At 37.4% G+C, this 15,792-nt stretch overlaps 1 protein-coding gene across 11 annotated transcripts in view; it reads right to left on the minus strand.

Annotated features, from left to right (window-relative positions):
• TRIP12 (thyroid hormone receptor interactor 12) overlaps nucleotides 1–15,792 on the minus strand; it is a 77,228-nt gene that overhangs the window by 39,982 nt on the left and 21,454 nt on the right. For 8 of the 11 annotated variants that reach the window (XM_030280067.4, XM_030280068.4, XM_030280062.4 and 5 more), the window contains exons 2-4: nucleotides 12,397–12,543; nucleotides 3,870–3,995; nucleotides 2,104–2,903 (exon numbers count right to left, since the gene is read on the minus strand). In XM_030280067.4, coding sequence (XP_030135927.1) covers nucleotides 2,104–2,903; nucleotides 3,870–3,995; nucleotides 12,397–12,494 — 1,024 coding nt within the window. In that variant the 5' untranslated portion in view covers nucleotides 12,495–12,543. The remainder of the gene's footprint in view (nucleotides 1–2,103; nucleotides 2,904–3,869; nucleotides 3,996–12,396; nucleotides 12,544–15,792) is intronic. The other 3 variants (XM_030280072.4, XM_030280071.4, XM_030280073.4) reach the window with 1 other exon arrangement.

The following is a 15,792-nucleotide window of genomic DNA, read 5'->3' on the forward strand; positions in this document are numbered from 1 at the left end:
TGTTAGTATTTGTATTGAGACACCACTTTCCTCTGCTCCCTCATCCTCTAAGGTTACAGGTCTGCTACAGAAAGCAAGTTTGAACTTACCCATTTTTTCTCAAAAACCTATCCTAGTGATTTATTTTCTTCATATTTTCATGACACTTCCTAGCATTATGTAAAATGTGTATTTTGTTAAAATACTTCAAATTTTTCAAATAGTTTGAAAGTGTATGTCACACACAATTTCTCTTTTTTAAAAAGACTAAGCTAACAGTAATCATTGATTCCAAGATCACTTCAACCTGTTGTCAGAGAGCACTATTTGAAAGGTTGAGACTCTTTGAAAATATAGTTTAATACTTCTGTTCTAGGTTGTGCTCTTACAGTGATATTTGGTGATCAAAGATATTTACTGGAGTATGCATTGCTGCAATCTATGGTAAAGAGGCATTAGACATTTTAGATTCCTAATATCACCTGTTAGTACTTTTCCCCTCCCTCAAATTGAAATGTCATCTACAGAAAATAACTTGGTTCTCCATCACATGTAGAAACATCTCTCACCATGCTTGGTGCCCCTTAGCAGTGACATTTTATACACACACCTATAGCCCCCACCAACTTGGTTTTGTCACATATATTTGAGCATCTTCTAGCAAAAAAACCTTTAGCTCTACTATAACCTGAAAGTTAAGTCATAGTTTATTTCTTAATTCAGTCTTTGCAATAACAGTTTAGGCTCACATTTTCAATGCTGTTTTTCAAGGTACACAAGATATACACACATAGCCCTTTATATTGTGCTATTCCACCTTTCCCCTTCTCACTCCTTCAAAACTTCAAGAAGTTTTGTAACTTATCACATTAATTACTCTCTGCCTTCATCATCTTGTTCAATTGTTGGAGGTAAATTCCTTCCCCTTCCTGTTGCCTTTCTTTGTTGCCTGTAGCCTGACTATCTCAGAACTTGCTGGTCATTCCCATCAGTCCCTGACTTCTGCTCACTTCCCTCTCCTTCCACTCTATGCAAATTCAGAGTTTTGATTCTGGAATTTATCACCTGGTAGCCCTGAACCACAGAACAGGTAGAAAAAAAAAAAATGCTGTAAAGCAAATAACTCCTTTCCTTCCCAAATGCCATTCTTCATCTGTTAGGTTAGGTCATTCCAGAATCAATACTCCAGTCACACACATTAGCCAAAACACGCCTGTTAAATGTAATTGACCTATGCTGATTACACAGAAAGACGGCCAGTTGCTTTTCATTATTTCACCTATTTCCAGCATTAGTATTAGCTATGGATGCGTCCCAGTTCAGGCAAGCTACTTGTGATCATGCCCAAGTAGAGGAGCAACAGTAAGCAAGCTTAGGAATCCAACCTCTTACATCAAGTTTTAGAGAATGCACACAGTAAATAAATCATTCAGTACATAAAGGCAGTAAAACACACTTTAAAAAAATTGTTCAAGACAGTGGAGCTACAAGCATATCTGCACACTAGCAAGCAGGTGCTCTGCTTGGAAACAGCCTACATTTCCCGGTGATCATGTTCAGGAACAGTAGCTGCTATTCAAACTCAGCACCAGAAAGAAGCCATACTTTATAAGAACAAATTAGAAGACAAAGTGACTAATATCCCCAGCACTATGTACACCAGGTTTACAAGGCTACAGTTCTTAAACATCAGATTCTCACAACAAGGAAGAATCAGGGAAGTAAGTCTCAAAGAAGATACCACATATGATCTATTTGTTTTTCACCATTTATCATTCCCACTTCAGAAAAGACTTAAGAAAATGAGGGGGAATAAAAATCTGACAAGAGTGTTTTATAACATATATGCCCCCATCACAACATCCAATTATTTTGCATCTATTTTATTTTTTAAATCAATTTGTTAGACACAGAAGCAACTTAAATTTACAGAACACTGACTGAACTTAAATCATCTGCTTTAGCTGTAAATAATTTCAGTCATAGCTTTACTCAACTCAGAAAAACATACTAAAAGTTAATTTTTCTAGGAAGATCACATGCAGCTTGAAAAACAGAAGTATTTGTTTAGAAGACTTGATTTTAAAACATATGTTTTTATTCTTCCAGAAAAGATCAACTTACTTGCTAGCTTAGCCTGTAGTCCTGAAGGTCCAGGTTTTGATGTCTCCGACTTGGAAGAGCCTGGTAGAGACAGTTTTGTTTTAGGGAGACTGACTTTTGGGCTGAATCGAGCAGCCCAGTCAAACTTTGAAGAGCCACCTGTTTTACTTGGTTCTTTGTCCCTGCTACTCCTTCTTGGACTGGGGCTGGATGCAGAACGGGAACGTCTAGCCTTACTCTGGTCCTTTCCCTGTTTCACTCTGGCACCCTGAGGAACAGTAGAAGAAGCAGAGGCAACAGCAGAAGAGGAGGAGGAGGTGGAAGCTGAAGAAGAAGAATCGGTGATGGTGCTACACCCAGCTTTGGCTGAGGTCACCGATTTTGAAGCCAGCTTGGAGACTTTTGCTGACTTTTCTTCAGTGCCAGTTGGTTCAACTGATGACCCACTCTCTATACAAGACAGATTCTCTGTCCTTTTCCTTTTCTGACTTCGGGAGCTACCAGCAGCTCCACCCTTTCTGGTGTGAGCCTTGCTTGTTGATGGCAATTGTGTAGACTTGGGCTGCTCTTGGTCTGAGTGTCTTCTCTTAGATTTAGTATGTGGCTTGTTAGTTTCTGAGGAAGTTTCAGTGTGTTGAAGTGCTTTGGGTTTTTTAGCAGAGCTAGGAGAATTGGTCCTCCTGTAATCTGGACTAGCACTGCGTTTAACTCCTCGAGAATTGTCTTTCTTAGGCACTTGCCCCGTTTTTTGCTTTTCTGAAGTACTGACTCTCTCTGGATCTTCTTGTTGTGGTATTAAAACAGCAGATGAACTACAGCCTCTGTAGAAGTAAGCAGGGACAGCATTAGAGTTGACTCAAGAAGCCTCACAGTTTGTAAGAATTTTGCATGATAAATGTCATTATTGCTTAATAATAAAGGATACTGAATGTAAGAAACACTGTTCAGTTTACACTGAAGCAAACAAACAAAAACCCCCACATGCTTGAATGCAAACAGTCATATTGCACATATTTGCTAGCATAATATCTAAGTAGATTGCAAAATAAAAGCACAATACACCACTTTTTTTAAAAAAGGAAATTTAACTTGAATAGATTTAACTTTTATATATATATGTCAAACTGATTAAAACCAAACCAAAAAAAAAAATCAAGCCATGAAGCTATTAACTGAATGTTTGAGAATATAAGTTCCACAAGAGAGTAAGGAGTGTTCAGTAATGCATAACTAGTCATAACTGGATTCTAGTTCAAGAAAGGCTCTTAAAGAAAGGATAGTTTCTCATCAATCTTTAAATTGATGTAGTGAATCACATACAGAACTGCCAAAACTCTCCTCTATGTAATAGAAAACTGTTCCAGTGTGTATAGTATATAGCAGAAGCATACAAAGAGCAGACAAGCAATACCCTGAACACAAGCCTACTTTAGATTACTGCACATTTTAATTCATATTGGACATTGCTCTAAACTCCTTGGGCAATCTTCCCCTAGCATGAAGCAGAAGAAGGGGAGAAAGACCTTGCAAGTATTCCAGGACTAGTTATGCAGAAATCATTTCCTCCCCCATCACTGATGGAATGCTCTTAGTCGGTGAATTAGAAAAAAAAAAACAAACAGAATTGGAAACACTGAAATATATCCAGTGAATACAATAGCAATACCTAGATTAGTTAAATATCCATTAGTCATACATTTTATTAGAACTCTGTGTAACTCAATAATTATACAAGTTTTTCAAGTGCAGATAACACTGGTTAACATATGAATATGAAGCACAATTACCTTTTAGAAAAGTGTCCCTTGGACTGCTCAGAAGTAGTATTAGACTGCACTTTGGGTGTCTTTGAAATAGATTTTCTACTCTCAGGAGGGCTATGTGCCTTATGCTTTGCCTGCCCTAAATGTGACCTGTCAGCAGAAAGTCAAAACAGAAAGCTATCAGGATTCCAAGATACAGATACAGACCTGTAGGCGGAATATTGTTTATTTTTGGAGCATTTACACATAATAATTTACAGCTACCAATTTTTCCATATCAGCTCCTAATATTAAACCAGCATTTCAAAAGAACCACTTGAAGCAGTTACAAATTACTACCAGTGTAACTGTTTTGCCAAGTACACAATTATTTAGTCATTTTAAATGAATAAAACATCATCTTACATCTGAGTTTTGCAGACAAGTTCAGATCTTTCTAGTGTGCAAGATTACTGAATTATTCACTTAATCATTAACCTAGCACAGTAAAGCACAAGACTAGAGCATCTGTCAAAGATCTCATCTCAAAAATGGATATATACTCATCTACATCCAGATTCCAGGCATTAAGTCTTTATACAGTTATGGTTATTTACATCTTTACTCTTCAGTTAGAAGAAAAAAAAATAAAAATCAAGTGCTCAGAATGGGAATGCAGCCAGTTCCACTTGGTAGGAAAGCTCAACCATACCAGTTATATTCTGGCTGCAAGATCTACCAGTTCAAAGGTAGACTGAGAGCTGTTTGGTAACAGCTGAAGTAAGAGGAATGAAGAAATGCACACCACCAATGAAGGCAGTCAAATGAGACAGGAAACTTGTGATGTCAGAGACCGGAACAAGTTTCACATAGATAAGCTGTAATAGGTCTTCTAAGCAGCTTTCAGCTGCATGAAAAAAATGGTTTATTGTATGAGTTCTGACTGAAGGACAAAGATAATACTACACCAAATGGATAAAATTTAAGACTTAATTTACATCGTCATATATTCCACATTTACTTTGAAACCCACTCAATTACCATCTGCAAGACGCAAAAGAGATTGTTCATCAGCATTTAAAACAGGACAGTATAAATAATTTCTAAGGCAAGAGACATCTCACTTGCACTTCCCTGGATAAAATGCAGTTTTTGACTCTGCTGACACCAGGAAAACCCTACTGCACATATCCTATACAGAAGTCCCAAGAACCACTAACCTTTTTTTGAGCAATCTCAATCTAGTCTAGTATTAATGCTGAAAGAAGCAATGTTTCAAAGTTGAAGAACTGCTGATTACATGGTCATATGCCATTAACCCAGGCCTAGACAGCTTTTGAGTTGAGCTCTGCGAACATCCATGGAGGATGGGGAAGAACGTAGATTTCCAATTTAAGTATTCTGCTCCAACTCATGACCCCAAACAACACAAAGTTTAGCCCAACAGACTAAGTGGAAGTGGTAAGAGTTCCACGAGCTTTAAAATTAACTTTTTCCAATGAAATGCCAGAAGTCTAGTAGTAAAGGCAGAGCTAACTATACTACTGACCAGAAAGCTTCCCTACCCTCTTCAGGATTTCAACACAAACTTGAACCTCAGTAGAAAATAAGTACCGAGTTTAGCCATCTAGATGATAACGAAATGCTAATTCACTTAAGAGTCAAAACAGTAGAACTTCAATAATATGACTGGTTTTCTTTATAGCTTTCCTCCTTCTGCTTCTTCTGACTTATCCTCATTTAGGCAGTTACTCAGATGAATACACACAGACAGTACATATTCAAAATTTTCTGTGCCCCATCTAAGAGTGTGACAGTCTGATAATATTAAATAAAATCTTCTCCAGATTCCAGTAACTAATTTTTATTTATCATACTATAAGAACTACTGTTTACTATCAAAAGCAAGTGAAATCAAACTGTTAGATCTTGATGTCACAATAGCAAACTCCATCAAGGTAAACTTGGGAATGTTTCACCTAATCTTGAGTATTTGGATTTTCCTTTTCCCAACAAAAGAGTAAGGTGTGACATTTAATTTTCCCCATGAAATGTTTTTATTATGGGAGTAACAGACATTATTACATAATTTGCACTTGGCAGGAATCTCAAGTTTTATGTAAGCTAAACTGATCAGGGCTCACTTATTCTGAAGTACATTTTAAAAGATTACTTTCCTGTAAAGATTTTTGTTTTGCTTTAGATTTCACAAAACACAATAACTGAAGAACTTTTCAACTAAAATACTGCTAAGACAATAGATGCAAAACATGCACTGAAAAGTTTCCACTTGTTTCTGGCTCCTCCTCTTTCACATTTAAACCCTTCTGATTCTTACAAGTTTTACAAATATACACTTTCCTACAAATGTCCAATTTGTGTCAACCATTAAAGCTACAGCCATGTCCTAGGGATCATGAATACATGCAGAGTATTAGCATTTGCTTTGCTTTCTTTATCCATCAAGCTATCAGTATAAACAGCCTTCTGAGCAGAAAGGTTACATCACAAATGGGGAGTCACAACTGAGATTTTTTTTTAAATTTTATTTTAAAACACCTACTGTGCTCTCACTTCTCACTTTGATTTTAATCATGCACCTCGCATGAATTACAAAGAGAAAGCCCACAATACAATAGCAACTGTGCATGCACTAGCATGTCAGTCACCAGGAACATGACATGAACTCTCCTCTCAGGTTTACAAGAACATGAACACTGGGAATTTGATTTTAGAATTAAGGTAAAAACTTTAACCATACATCAACAAGTATCACTGTCCCAATTTATATTTAAGTTGTGACAGCTGACTTATGGTCTCCTTCAAGTTAACCCACATACAAAGGTAGTTAGAATTGTCTGTAAAGCTCAGAATGAGCAATGCTTGCAGAGCATTCAAGTGCTATAAAAGATATATGCATAACTGGAAGGCTGATTTTAAGGTTGTAAGTTACATGTACTTTTATCTATAATCCAAGGCTTTTCACTTGTAACTTACAATTACAAATTCTTCAGTCTTTTCCATTAATGTATCATGCATTAAGAAGTATCATTCCAGCAAGAAGTGTTTTGAGAGACTAAGTTCCTCATTAATGACAAAATATCATGAGCTAAGTATTTATGAGCTTGCATTCATCCATTTCCACTCTCAGGGCCACCTCCAGGAAGACTGAGCTCCTGCTGCACCTTCAAGCTGTGTTTTGTAGGGTTTTTTTTGTTTTCCTTCTCTCCCCAGTTTCATAAACAACTCCAATACTTCATTCAACTGGGCAAAGCTGTCTGCTTATGCAGATTTTAGGTCACAGGCAGACACTCAAGTCTAGAGTAACACAAATATACAGAAGTTGACAAGCCAACCACCATTTAGCTTGCTGTGTTATATAAACAATATGGTGGAAAATGCCAGCTCTGAGCAAAACCATAATAAAGAAGCAACTAGAACCTGTTCTCAGAGAGTTACTCTGTGCATATTAAAAAAAACCTTTTGAAGTTAGTTAATAAACCAAGTGTTTAATCTAAGTCATGTCCCTCAGCAGCTGAAAGTGAGCTATTAAATGCCTCCAAACAAAGTCTGCAGAAACTATTATTTTATTTCTGTCAAAAATGAGATTAAGAAAAAAGCAATAGCACAGATGAAAAAAAGCTGTGGAAAAACATCTACTTTCTTTCCTCAGAAATACTCCAAATGTCATCCCCATCAACTCAAACATCACATTTAGTTTTTACAGGTCTCACAGAAGTTCTTACCAGTTAACATAACACCAAGACTGGTCCAAAACCAAATCCGGCTTAGAACAAAAGCAATATACTTGACAAAAGCACTTTTTTCTGCTTATATCAAAGTCCTACACACAGCCAACAAGGATCTCATTGATCATTTAGCCTTTAAGTCCAAATACACAAGAACATGTATATATTTTATTCCAAAACATTTAACTTTGCTTATAAAGTATCCTACTTTCATATAGAACTACAGCATAGCAGTTATTTAGGTCAAAGTGATATGCCACTTATACTACTACTCCTAAAGATTACTTAAGACTAATAATATGCAAAAAGATAACCATCACTATCATTTAATGCCACTAATAACAAGAAAAATTTTTGCAGCACTGGTAAAGAAAGTTCTAGTACATGGCACCACTTCCATTACTCTATGCCAATACAGTGAAACATTGCTCACAACTGAAAGGAACAATCAACTGCTCCATGTCCAGAAAAGATCTTATTGTGTGCCTCAAAATACCACTTCCAAATTGCTCCCATTCAAAGTAAATCCTATGGCATCACTGGGAACTAAGCCAGGAAGGCACAATTCTTCAACACACATAGTAACAATGTCAATATACAGTTAAGAAAATGACAGTAAGTACCTTCCACCCCCTCTTCCTACCCTATGAAAAGAAAGCTTCATTAACACATCTGCTTCAGTTTACTGCTGCAAAGGGAAACTTCAGCATCACCACTGCTTCCTCTAAAAACCTGCAGAGAGTCACTCTTCAGGGAAGTGGTCCAAGAGACTTTTCAGCCAGGGTTCGTGCACTACCATTTTGAAGGTGCAATCTCAGCAGTAATTCAAAATTCGGGGGTAAACACTAAATACTGTTCAAAGTGCTAGTAAAATCAGTAAGAACTATAATACTCACAAAAGCTAAAATTCATCCAAAGCACAGTTATTGCAACGTAACTGCTGACAACACAAAGTGAAGAATCACATTAGTCCAACTTCACTAAGGCCAGTTTGCTTATATGCATACATGGGGAGGGAATGACAAGACCACCAGCTCATATACCCCTTTTCAAATACAGACCCCTTTCTTCTTTTAGAGAAAAGCACACATCACTGTTACAGTACAAACTGCAAATAAGCAGCACTTGTCTTTCTACCCTTTCTAGTATCATTGCTTGTACCTTTAAACAATCCGCCTCAAAATCAAATTCTAAAAGCTCCTATCAAGTTACTATGCTGAACATGAATTGCTGGTAAAACTCCAGCAGAAAACCATTACAGGCATCCCCCTGTTCATTGTGACTCAAGTAATGACGTTATGAGGACATCAAACAAGCCCAGTCTAAAGAAAAATGGGTTTGCATTGTTACTTCCAGGTTAAGCCAGTCTGTCAATACTAAATGTAACAGGAGGGAGATTCTGCATTTAGAACAGACCAGAGACATTTGGAATTTCCAAGGTCTTCATACAAGTGAACAGTAGCAGCTCAGCAAGTTAAATTGGCAGAGTTTTAACAAAAGACCTTTAAGCTGTAGAAGTTTCAAAGATTATAGAAAGACATACGTTAGCACTTCAGCTTGGCAGCACTATCATTCTCTTGACTCTCTTTTTTAACACCTAAATCAACTAAAGTCTCTTGCATTCACTCCAGCTAGAGCATAAAAGAGAGGCACCTCTAAAGCTATTACAAAGCCATCTGGCCATACCACACACTTACCTTGGATTAGCCTTCACACCGAAGTCTGAAATTACAAGTGACAAACTGCACAAATTCTCCAAGTTTTTGTCACTTAATCTGTATTTTTGGAAATGCACACACCTCAACCACAAAAAAAGCTTTAAGAAAATAGCTGTTGCATTTCCAGCACTGAGAAAGCTATTTATACAAAGCAGAAATGCAATCAAGTACACAAGTTCAGACAGTATCGAAACCTGTCCTTGCTCGAAGGGTTATGATTGCATATCTATGACCAAAGTGAAGTAACCTCCAACACTTGAGGTGTGGCCCTTAAGTCTGCTTACAAACTTTGCAGCTAATTTTAGGCATGAAGCAACAATCCTCTACAGCGTCATATTACTGTCTGATTCCATCATTTTTATAGGGAAGGGGGGAGTTGGGAGTTTTCAATCTTTGTATACTGGTTTGTTGTTTATTGGGGGAGAGTAAGAAATATGTGGATCTAATAAAGTGGCTGAATAAAATCTCACACTGTCTGCACAACAACATCAATATGGATCAGCAGAAGAAAATCTATAAAGCAAGACAGTTGCCATTAAGGATCAGTGTCCACCATCTCTGCATTTCAATGACTTCTATTTCACAGCATACCACATTAACAACCAGAAGTGGCCAGCATACACAAACTGCTCTCATCACAACTTTCAGCTCAGTTTCATCCAAAAAGATTCCAGTTCAAGTGCTCCAAGATCATTCCACATTAGCCAAAACACAGCAGGTGGTCATATGCTTCAAAAGAACATTCTCAGCTCCAACTGAAATACTAACACAGATAAATTGCAAGTTCAGTTATTTGCACAATGTGAGCATATTACTGAAACTAGTCTTTCCACGGTTTGTTTATTCTAAGTGATTTTACAGCTGAAACTGCAGAGTTTCATTTTACTGATGACAAATTAAAGAAAGACTGAAAATAAATTGTCTCAAGCATCCCAAAAGAAACTCATAATATAAGAAAAGGCGTATTGTTTTTTGCTCAGTGTTTGGGGTTTTGCTGGCTCTTTTAATGTAGCAGCAAAAGCAGTGTTTATCACTAGAGTACAGCAAGGCATAACAAGACACATCAAGCTGTGGACTCTAGACCCTCCTGTATATTGCTCAGCAGCAGAATGAAACACGCTATACCACTGCATTCTAGATACAAGGAAGGGTGAGTCCTCGGAGGTTTGTGTATAAAGACAGTCCCCAGCTAAAAACTTATCTGAGAGTCTGTCTCTTTCCACATCATCCACAAATTTTGTAAGGACCTGACAGATCTATCTTACATTGGTCCTTGTACAATAGCCATTTCTGCCCAGCACCTTATTAAAAAGGAGATGCTGATGACAGTAAAAGAAGACAAATTCATTTTAAATTTTATATTAACCACCATGTTTTAACCAGGCCTTTTTTACAGGCTTTCACAGCTCAAAATGCTTGCTCAGAAATGCAAAGGCACAGGAGGTCCTGTTCTAAAGACACCCAGATTCAAAGAGGACTGTAAGCTTCTCCCATCCTGCTTACTTTAGCAAGGAGCTCTCATTCTGATAAAGGTCTAACACAGTTAAAAAGTGCAATACACTCTTGTTCATGGAAGTCTGGCACAGATTTGGTGACGGGTGGAAGAGGTCCAGTCATTTCAGGCAAGTGAATCTTCAACCAATGTATGATAGCGTAACAGATCACAATGCACCAAAACAGTGGATGAGTGACTTCCTTAAAAGAAAACAGTGCTACCCTTAAAATGCTTCAGTTTGTCTGACTTACTCACTGTGGGGCTTCTCCCTGGCACTCTACTGTAAAATATGAACTACCAGTAGATATCTGAAGAAGAATCCCACATCTCATCTCCAAATAACTTGCCTCCAATCCTTTATTCTAGGGAGAGCTTTATTGACTCCAGGTGAAGTTCCATGTAAAAGGCAAGAGTTGGTGGGGCAATACCTAATTTAAACATCCAGTGAGATGCAGAGACAACACAGAATGGGCAGAAGGAAATGAAGGGCTCACTATGCCTCTGTTAAAAGAACTATTCTCTGAAACCAATTCTAGCTTACAAAATATTTAACTACATAAGATAGCAATTTCCCCTTCCTTATGCCACATTCTTTGAAGTGAGAAGCCTTGTGTTTATCATCTGCTCTTCCACTTGTACAGTAGACTAGTTTAGAGAAAGTGAAGCTGCCTTTTTCAGATTGAATTCTCCCCAAAGTTCCTTAGAAGTTGGCCATTCTCCTTCTTCCCCCATTCAACAGTTGTTCAACTTGTTCTCAGTTAGACCTGATATTAGTAAGAAATGCACCTCATATTCATTAAACTTTATAGCCCAGTTCCTTCACAGTAAAAAGCTTTTGTGCCCCTGACCTGTAATATTTTAATAGTCATCCAAAAAAAAAAAAAAAAAAAAAAATCAAGCCCAAGGTACACATATTCAACAACTGCACCAGCAACGTACTTGAGGGAGTAGAATAAATTTGCCTACCATCACACTATAACCTTTCTTCATCAGACTGATCTTTTAACAAATTTAAAGACACTTATATCCATACAGGATTCACTCTCAGCAGTAACAGTACAGTCATCCATGGAACTGTTTTAAGGATCTTAAGCATATTCTTTGTTCTGCACTGCAGAGGCAATCACTTACACAGCAAATACAATCTGGTCCACTTGTTCATTGTATCAGACATATTAAATGATGGCAAACTTTTTTTTTTAATTATTCAACATCCACACAGAATTTAAATACAGTGCAAAAGTAACACAGTACCAGTTACTCAGTCTTGTCAAAAAGGAATATTTTCCCAAATTCACAGTAACAGACTCCCCTGTCATCCCCCTCCCATATTTTTAAAATCGGGGAAGAAAAAGAAAGAATTTGCTGCTACCTGTGATTAATGGAAAACAGCTTTTTCCCCCTATAGCTAGCTCTACTACTGCTATTCTAGCTGAACATGTGAGTTATCCATGGGCTTATCCCATGCAGTAACAGTACATGTAATATTTCAGAGGCAAAAAGATTCTATGGAAGTTTCAGTGCTTGGATTGCAGGGTGGAAAACATTATTCTCTAAATCACATGCATTTCACTGTTATACATTTGAACACGCAGAGATAGCAGTCATACCTTCCTCCTACTGCGTCGTCTTGTGGCTGGGCCCCGGCAGTGTTCCTCTGTGAACGTCGCAGTGACCCCCCTGGATTGTTATTAGGCCGGTTGGACATTGGCACCTCTCTCCTGAAGGGACATACCCTTTCTAGACACTATCATTCACTGAAAGACAAAGGAGGAAGAGCCATAAGATACATGGCATGAAGACTCACCGCCACACCTCCAGAGACAAATGTAAAATGCTATTGTTTAAGCAAATGCTGAAGACAAAATTTTTCAAACAATTTTTAGTTCAAAGACACATGGACAAAGTTCTTCTCAAGACATTTAGAACCTTAATACAGAGCAACCAGGTTTTGGTATATATAGCATACAGATGATTTACTGTGGCCTAAGTGGCCTTTAAAGATCTCTAACAACCCAAACTACAAACACCTCTATGATTTTGTGATGACACACTTCCTTTCTAGCAGGCTTCTCAAATTATAAGGAGGCAGGACAAATGCAATTTAGGAGAATCTGTTTATCAACATTAAGGAAAAACTCAGTGCTTGATAGACAGCAACAAGTATTCAAGTATTTTAACTTCCACTGTAGGAGATTACAAAGCCCATTTCAGAAATAAGAAGCAGTATTCACAACTACAGTGCTTTCGAAACAGCTTCTTTCTCTAGTCTGATTTATGCAACTTTCATTTGCATAAAGTAAGATACATGGTCATTCAGGAAAAAAGATCAACCTTTATAATCAGGAAGTTCTGCTCATGAGAGCTAAATTAAAGGGAAAAGGTATTCGACACAGAAGGATTAATGAGGGCATGCAAATATTTTTTTTTTAATTATCTGTGATGGCTTTGTATTACTACTTTTGGTATTGCTTTGTGACTGTTAGAGGTCTACAGATATTATTTTGGTAGTTATTTATTAAAGACTACTATAACCCCCAGCCACAGTCCTCTGAAACAGACATATTTCAAAAAATAAGCCTTGGTTAATTCCTCAGTGAAGAGAGGTGACTTCAGTATCCTGTGCTAAATTGGTATTTCCATGTAGAGCATAGCAACAGGACCAGAACCAGCAAATCCAGTTTTACTGTTTCTAATTTTGTGGAATCTGGTAAAGAAAAGGTATTTGCAGGTGAAAAAAAGAAGCTGTGAGAACAAAAGTAACCCAACTTTAAGAACTCAGTAGTCTGTATACTGATTTGGTATCCAGAGCACAGTAAGCAAGGATTTTATCATGAAAAATTTTAAAACACTGAAGCTTCAGATTCAAATGTTTCACGTGAAATAATTTTCAAAATCTGGCAGCTTAACATAATTGTCTATTCTTCTGAAAAGGGCTCACAGAAGTGAACAAAGGCGACAGGAGGGGATGGGGCGACAAAGAACGAATCCTAAATGATGCAGTTTTACCGTAGGCCATAAGAAACCAGGCATATAAACTCACATTATGCAAACCATTGCCTCACGTATGATGCTACAAGGAACACACATATCATCCATACACCTGTCCAGCACAGGAAATTATTGATCAGGATTCTGCTAGCTCAGATTCACTCTTGTTGCACTGCAATAATACAACCTAGTATTGAAAGGTCACACTTAGCATGCCAGAAATACTTTAGAAGTATTTTCAGGAATTGAATAATACAAGTTAGGCAGAAGAACTGCTCTCCATCTTAATCCCCACATCACAGGAGCCAAAAGCATCTTGTGTAAGTTTTTCACGTTCTTTCTACTAAGAATACCAACAAACATTAATTCTACTTTGTGTTTGCAAACAGCAAACACAAAGCAGAATTAATTAATGAATCACTTTTACCTTCATTTGTTTTGGTTGGGGTTTATTTTTACCTTATGCTTAAGAATTTGAAAAATATAAGTAAAGCATAAAATACACAATCCCACAAAATATAGTTGTTTGATGAGCTTCCTAGATAGAAGTCCTAATGACTAAGTTGAGAAAGCTATAAACACTACTACTCAAAAGATGACCTTTCCCTATTCACAATTGTTTCCTCTTATTCAAATTCATTAATCAAAGCCAATATTCCCACTAACAGAGTTTTAAAGCTTTTTGGTAACATGTAACACCATCAATCTACACCGTCTTATACTTTAGAGCACAAAAAGATTTACAATGAAACAGAAAAAGCTTGAAACTCCTGGAAATCCTGCCAGCTTGCTGGTGTAGACAGACCAGTCAAGTTGAGGAGCATTCTGTTCAGAAGTGCAATAAGAAACAAAGCCTAGCATTAACCAGGCTGAAAGCTGAGCAAGGGCTCAGCACCTAGGGAGTCCAGCTGAAGTTAGTCACAGGCACTGCCAAATGTTTCTGTGCATTTTCTTTTTATTTCCTTGTATTCAAACACCAAATAAAAAATAATAAAAAAAAAACTCTCTTCTATCAGAAATGAGGCACATTTTTTTGCATTTTCTAAAAGGAAGCAGCAGTGTCCCCTTCTGCACGAAGGTCAGCTGGCACTGAAAGTGTACTCATGTCAAACTTCAGTCATACTACAAAAAAGAGGTTTTTTTCAGACTCTTGCACTCACATGATTATTTCAGGATATGCCTAGCACCTCTGCCTATCTTGCTCCATTACAATACTTGTTACCTGACTGGAGTTGAACTAAGTACACTGGTCAGCACCCTTCCTCTCTTAGTTTAGCCCAAAACACCTGGTGCCTTACTTAATGCTGCTGCAGCAATCCAGGTCCTCAAAATGGCACAGACTTACCACCCTGAAGTCAGTATTAGGCAAAAGTGGGGGGGGGAGAAAAAGACAGGAGGATGTTTATATACCTTGCAAGTTCAGAACATTTTCTTCCAGCAAGTTGCACATCTTGCCAGCCAGAATCCAGAGTTCAGTGTACATATCAGAAAATATTAAGCTTAAGACTTCAGATTTGTATTCCTTTACTTCAATGTATACAACATTAACTTACATGATCAACTGTTTCGGTAATAAATCTTGTCACTTAAGATAGAAACAACACTCTAAATATATAAGCATACAACACATTTAAGAACTCAGACTTCAATTGTGACTAAACTGAAGAAACTGCTGCCTTCAGTTTAGTAACTGCTGAATTTTTTCAGATTTACATAATTTTCAACTGATCTCAGCTACACCTCATTTTTGCTCACTGTTCACAAGTTTCTCCTCATCTACCTGCAGACACACACACCTCTTTACTTGTCTTACAAGCAAGCACTTGCAAGTACTCAATTACTACTTCTACTTCAATAGCTGACTTAAATTAAGATGACTTTTTAGTCCAGGCAGTTGCTTTCAACTCAGTCTTCTGCAGCTGATTCTCCAAATTCAAGAGTCATCCACTCATCATTGTTCCTTTTCCACTGAGGTCATCTTAAACAGATTTTAAAGCTCCACACAGGCAGAAGTT

This window comes from Taeniopygia guttata, chromosome 9 (assembly GCF_048771995.1).
Source record: "Taeniopygia guttata chromosome 9, bTaeGut7.mat, whole genome shotgun sequence".
Classification (NCBI taxonomy): Eukaryota; Metazoa; Chordata; class Aves; order Passeriformes; family Estrildidae; genus Taeniopygia; species Taeniopygia guttata.